The 6000-nt window shown below is 38.0% G+C and overlaps 1 protein-coding gene across 5 annotated transcripts in view; it reads right to left on the bottom strand.

The window, feature by feature from the left end:
• Positions 1–714: 714 nt before the first annotated feature.
• LOC113030239 (roundabout homolog 1-like) overlaps positions 715–6000 on the bottom strand; it is a 95216-nt gene continuing 89930 nt past the window's right edge. For all 5 annotated transcript variants that reach the window (XM_026181473.1, XM_026181475.1, XM_026181474.1 and 2 more), the window contains 6 exons: positions 4274–4426; positions 3736–4181; positions 2928–3068; positions 2613–2834; positions 2276–2430; positions 715–2133 (listed from right to left, as the gene is read on the bottom strand). In XM_026181473.1, coding sequence (XP_026037258.1) covers positions 2119–2133; positions 2276–2430; positions 2613–2834; positions 2928–3068; positions 3736–4181; positions 4274–4426 — 1132 coding nt within the window. In that variant the 3' untranslated portion in view covers positions 715–2118. The remainder of the gene's footprint in view (positions 2134–2275; positions 2431–2612; positions 2835–2927; positions 3069–3735; positions 4182–4273; positions 4427–6000) is intronic.

Below are 6000 nucleotides of genomic sequence, written 5' to 3'. Positions count from 1 at the left end.
TATGTCATATAACTTGAACTTCTTGAGCACTGGGGAAACATTCAGGATTTTGTGTTTTCTGTATTTTCAGACAAAAGCTGAAAAGAGGACAAGTTCACATCATTGTTTTATTTCCATCCTCTCCTCTTGTCTTCTCTTGTATTTTTGTTTGTTCTACATGGTTTTTTTTTTCTAATTTCCCGTTTTATGTTGACATAGTATTCTGTTGTGTGTAGTTTGAGCTTTGCTTTGTTCATTTCCCTCCATTGTCCTTGCCTGTCATGAATTCTTTTTACCAACGGTCAGCTCATTCCGTTGTCTCAGTGTGTAATTAGCTCCCTCTCAGTGTCTGTATAGTCCTGTGTTTCCTTTTATAAGGTCCTGTTCCCTGGTTGTTTCCACTGGGTAATGTCATCATTCTTTTCCACCTTGTAGATTGTCTAATGGTTGGACTTTTGATTTCATTAATAAAGGCTACTGTCTGTATGCATGTTGCATCCTACCCTTGTCTTCAGCATTGGAGTTGTCATCTCACATTAAGAAACATACATTTCAAGGACAAAGTTTGTTAACTTTTGAAAAAAGATGCAAAAAATGTGGGTAAATGTCATGGTGTGTACAGTGGCCAGATTTAGCCATATATATTCTTCATGAGGTGATAACGATTGTCTCCTTAAAACTGGAAAGTGGAATAAATATTGTCAGTATTGTGTTAGTAAATGAACTACTACCTTATTTCTTGTCGCTTAATGAACAGCAATATTTATTTGAAGAGAGTAGTTAAAGTGACATATTTGTTCCATATTTAACTTACAGAATAGAGCTGGACAATATGACTAAACTCTAGAACATATAAACAGTAAAATGATTGTTTTTGTTTTTTTTAAATATGTTTTTTTTTTTAATATAAATGTTATTTTTTTACTTGACCTTACTTAAATGGACTTTCAACATTTGTTTGGCTACATATGACCGGTTTAACATTTTAGGTAACTGGCTGCCTAGTTCCCAAAAAGTTCAGCTCTGTTCATCTGGACAAAACTTTTTTCAGTGGGAGAAATGTTTTGTCACTCATTCAAGCGACTTCTTCAGTCTAGTTCTGGACTGATAACAGTTTGGTTGGCTTGTAGTTGGATATCACTGACTGTTGTAGTCACTGTGGTTTCAAGCAGCCCAGGTATTTCAAATTACAATATATGAATTAACATCAGTATGCGAGTCACATATTGTATTTTGGCAGACTGGCATGTTGTCCAGCTCTACACCATAAGTTGGCCAGGGTCAGGGGAACAGAGGAGTAGATAGAATTAATTCAGTGAAGAGAAACAATAAATGAAACCAGTCCGTGAACAAACTTTCATCATCCCAGTGGGAGGACAAAGCAGTCATGGTGTTAAGTAAAACCTCCTACAGGTGAATCTGCATGCAATTCTCTCAGTACACACAACAGATAGTTCAGATCTGAATGAAAACAGCTGAAATGTACGCAACTGAATGCACAATCACAATCAACAATCAGCATGATGAAATGATCAGCAAGACTCAAAAAACGTGTTTTCTGTAGGACTGAAAATTCATATAGCAATGACTTAGAATAAAATTATGTGATTGTGCTTTTTTAACCAAAGTAGGACAAATAATACAAAGACAACATATACATCACTTAGAAAACATTAACACTGTTATATAAAATTTGAATTTGAAGCACTTCTGTGGCAGTAAACAATTTACAAGATGGCAGGTAATGACTGTATATCAATTATAGCAAAGTAACAAGACAACTGACAAACAAAGATCATACTGGACCGCATCAAGCAGTCATTGTGGACAATACTTTTGTAGACACTCACAACCGCCATCAAATGTGCATTTATATTACTAGAGCCAGCCTCCAACAGGTCAGTGTCCTGGAGTCTGGTCAGCAAAAGAAAGCAAACAATAAACAGTGCATCAAATAAAAGTCTAGTTACTTAAAGATGAGAGCACTTTTTTCCTTTTTTTCCAACACTTAATGAGAAATCTGACTTTTAAAAAAACTTATATTGTGCAGTATTTTTGGAGTCTTTTCCACTTTTTTAAAGGTTGTAGTCCTTTCTCTGAAGCAACAATAGGATATTCCTGTTGAGCTCACATTGCTTCTTAGCTTTTCAGGAACTGTGGAAACAAAACAGCATTAGTCTCATTCCTCTTTTTGTTTTTCCTACACACACATGAATATATATATATATATATATATATATATATATATATATACACACACACACACGCAAAGTGTTAGCTACACATTTTCATGTACCTCTTCCACCTGTCCCAAAGGTGCCACCTGTCCACCCTGTTTAGTCCTTGAGTCTCCAGATGATGCAAATTTGGATGAATTAGACTCATTTGGCACTGTCTGAGTTTGTCCTGATGGGAAAGAGGGACGACTGTACAGAAGAATGTCCCCAAATTCTTGAAAAAGAGAAAATCAATCAATTAAAGAGTCAGTCAATTAATTAATTAATCACACATCCAATGGCCTAAAATGATAAGAGACAAAAAAGATCACATAAAATAATAAAATGCAAAAAATCTCCATTATAATTTGGGTGTAAATTTAAGTTTCAAAATGAGCAACATTATCCATATAGTACCAGAGTGCTGTCGGTTTTTGCTGCTCCCTTTTCCTGCTAATGGAATCTTGTGATTCTCCTGGCTCTCTCTTTCCTCAACTGTAGCCTCTTTGACCCTGTGAGTCCCAGTGCTGCCTCGTCTACCCCGGGCCTCCCCAGGGCCCATCCGAGGCAGCGTGGCCCCCCTCACTTTATAGTCACCATGGGACATCTGGCTGGTGAAATCCAGAGGCATACAAGTGTCTGTGGAAAGAGCAGTGCACAGAATTTTAAATATTGCAATCATTAAGAGACACAGTATGCAACAGCAAAACTTATCCGTGGGTCTTTCTTTACCATCACTGAAGACGTCTTTGGGTTGGTAACCCTGTGGAGCAGATTGGTTCTGTTTATGGCGCCTGGGCCTTTTATGTGTTATTGCAGGACTCATGTTGCTATCTGTGGACATGGGACTGCTGGGTCGCTGCTGTCGCCGCCCTAAATCATCCCATGGACATAGATAGCACAGATTAACATATAACATATGGTAAGCTTACAGTTATTATTGTAATTGTAAAAGCACTTTGAGGGCCCCGAAAAGCGCTCTATAAATGCAATCCATTATTATTATAATTGGAAGAGAATTTGACTTTTGTTTTTGTCTCTATGATAATAATAATAATAGTTATGCCAAAACACCTCCACCAGCTTCTTTCTGTGAGTAATACAGCTCTACATTTTCTGCAAAAGTTGAACAGTTTGGCTATTTCAAATGTTCTTTAATGAGGTCTAAGGTTGTCAGTCATCCAGGTTAGGGTGGTGCTTGGATTTTTTTGGGACTTCTTTTTTGCTAGTGAAACCAAAAAGATCAAAATACTTAAAATAAACCCTTTCATATAGAATTATGTTAGTTTGTCTAATTTTGAGCCTTTAAAAATAATGGGCTACATATAAAAGTTAGTGAAATACTGCATGAATTGCACGTTGACACACACACACACACACGTAAATACCAGATTATTTTTCATTTAAATAAGCCAGAGATTGCTGCCACTTCTCCTCAGCTTGAGCTTTGAGGATTTTGATAGTTAGTATGGCTAGTATGTGTGTCTTAATCTAAATATTTATGGACTGAACTGTATTAACTCCCCATATGCTTCCTCACCTGACTCCTCTGGGTATCTGCACATGCGCAGGCCAACAATATCCCGCGATGAGGCTACTGCCTGGTTGAAATCTCCATCTGTAAAGAAGGATCCTTCTGAAGTGCTGACCACACTGGACCTGCCTGATGAGATGTTGTCCTCAGATGCTGAGCCCCAGCTGTTAACCATAGACCCTGTGACTGATCTGTCCAGATCTCCAGTGCTGGAGGCCGGGGTCTGGTCCAGTCCATGCAGCAGCTGCTTGTGTGGGGACTGGTGGTGCAACTGGTGTTTGTGCTTCTCGTGGTTGTGGTCTTGGCTGTAATGACTTTCAGTGAGCTCTGTATCTGTTTCCTCCTCCAAATCTTCATCATTCTCTTCCTGTCCATCAGTACCCACGCAGAGCGGTATTGAGCTGTAGGTATGTGTTGGGGAAAGAGGGCGAGGGTTGCTTGTGACGTGTTGACTGTAAAACGAATTTAAAAATCTGTCAAATTCTGTCATGACAATAGTTTTATTTTAATAAATGTATGCACGTTGAATTCGGTCGTGGGTTACCTGAGATGTTCTGCTGGATTGTGTAGGCCATTAGTCAGGTCTCCCTGTGATGGTGTGATAGGTGGGTGATTATAAGATACTTCAGTAGAGGATGAGACTGGCCCTCTAACTGGTGGAGTTGGACAGCCTTCAGTTCTCTCTTCTGGATTAAAACTGATAAAAAAGAATAGCTGACATAATCAAATGGCTAAAGAAGTCCAACCATTTGCCAAAGTCCTGGCATATTAGTCACAATTCATTAGATATTAATGCAAAGCCCTCGGTGCATCATCAACACTTTCCATCAAAGAAAAATACAGAACATACAGAAGTGAACTAAAAGCACAATTTAATTGCCCAATTGTGACAGATTAAATTATCCACAACAGCAACTGGTGCCTTAAGGTCCTTGGGCAAACCAGTGGTTTGCAAAATCCATGGCAACTTTTTTTTCATTAAACATGTCATAATGTAATTCCAGTTATATAATCCTGCTCTAATAGTAAACTAACTGTCAGTCAATGCCATAAATGTGAATATTGTAATTGGTTTGGCTGTTATAATGAGACCGTGTTTTGTCCTGCGCCAGGGGGTGGGGGGTCAGTGAAGAATAACTAAAAGTAATAATATTTTTGCACAACGAAGTGCATGTTTTCTAGCAGCTTGAAATGCACTACTTTATGTAAGGCTGTGCTCAGACGTTTATATCCACTCATCATAGCCATGAATGTCATGGTAATCTGGGGCTTTTTAATTATTTCTTTAAGGTGTTCTATGCCTATGTGTATAACATACATTTTTTTACAGTTTAAAAAAAAAAAGAAGATTTTTTTGCACAAATTTTAATTTATTTTGGATTTTTTCTAATCTAATCCACACTGGGCCTTATCCACAAGGGACACAATTTTGAAATGTATACATTTACGCATTTATTAAACTGTGCTAAAGGTTTTAGAATGTCTTTTAACTAGCCCAGGCCTACTAACTTTTTGTTAGTGATCATGATTGACTTCAACCCGTAGTTTCTCTTTGCCGTATTATAAACAATTTGTCTGACAGCACTCATTGGATTGACCAATATTCAGAACAATAGGAAAGTCAAAGGACCTTAGTGAAGATCTAAGAAGGAGAGAACTGTTGAGTTCAAGTTGGACAGGTACCTTGGAACCATTTCTAATAAACTGCAGATTTCCAGATTATCAGTTTAAACAATTCTATGTAAGTACAAGTTATTCAATGCGTCACCACTTTGCCAAGGGTCTGGAAGAAGGTTCAAACTGTCACACTTAGATGTGAGTAAATAAGTTAGGATGTTAAGAAGAATACAGGAACCACCAAGGCTCAAGCTTGCTATGAACAGAAAACTACTGCAACACCAGCATCACTGTCCACAACTTTTAGATGGTCTGAGAAAAAACCACCTACTCCAAAATCAGCACATTTAAGCTTGGCTGAACTTTATAGTTGTGCACTTGGAAAAGCCATATACCTTGTGGAGAAATATTTTATAGTCAGATGAGATATAGATTGAGTTAATTGGCCACAATGACAAGAGTTATGTTTGGAGAAATAAAGGTGAGGCTTTCAAACCTACGACCACTGTACTAACTGCACAGCATGGTGTTGGTGACGTCATGCTCAAGGGCTGTTTTGAATCCAGTGGTAGTGGTACATTGCACAAAGTGAATGGAATAGTGACGAAAGAGGACTACCTCTATATTTTTCAGCTTTACCTCAACTCAACAGAT

Source organism: Astatotilapia calliptera, chromosome 10, assembly GCF_900246225.1.
Source record: "Astatotilapia calliptera chromosome 10, fAstCal1.2, whole genome shotgun sequence".
NCBI lineage: Eukaryota > Metazoa > Chordata > Actinopteri > Cichliformes > Cichlidae > Astatotilapia > Astatotilapia calliptera.
Note: the sequence above shows the minus strand (reverse complement) of the source record. Positions and strands in the feature narration are given on the sequence as shown.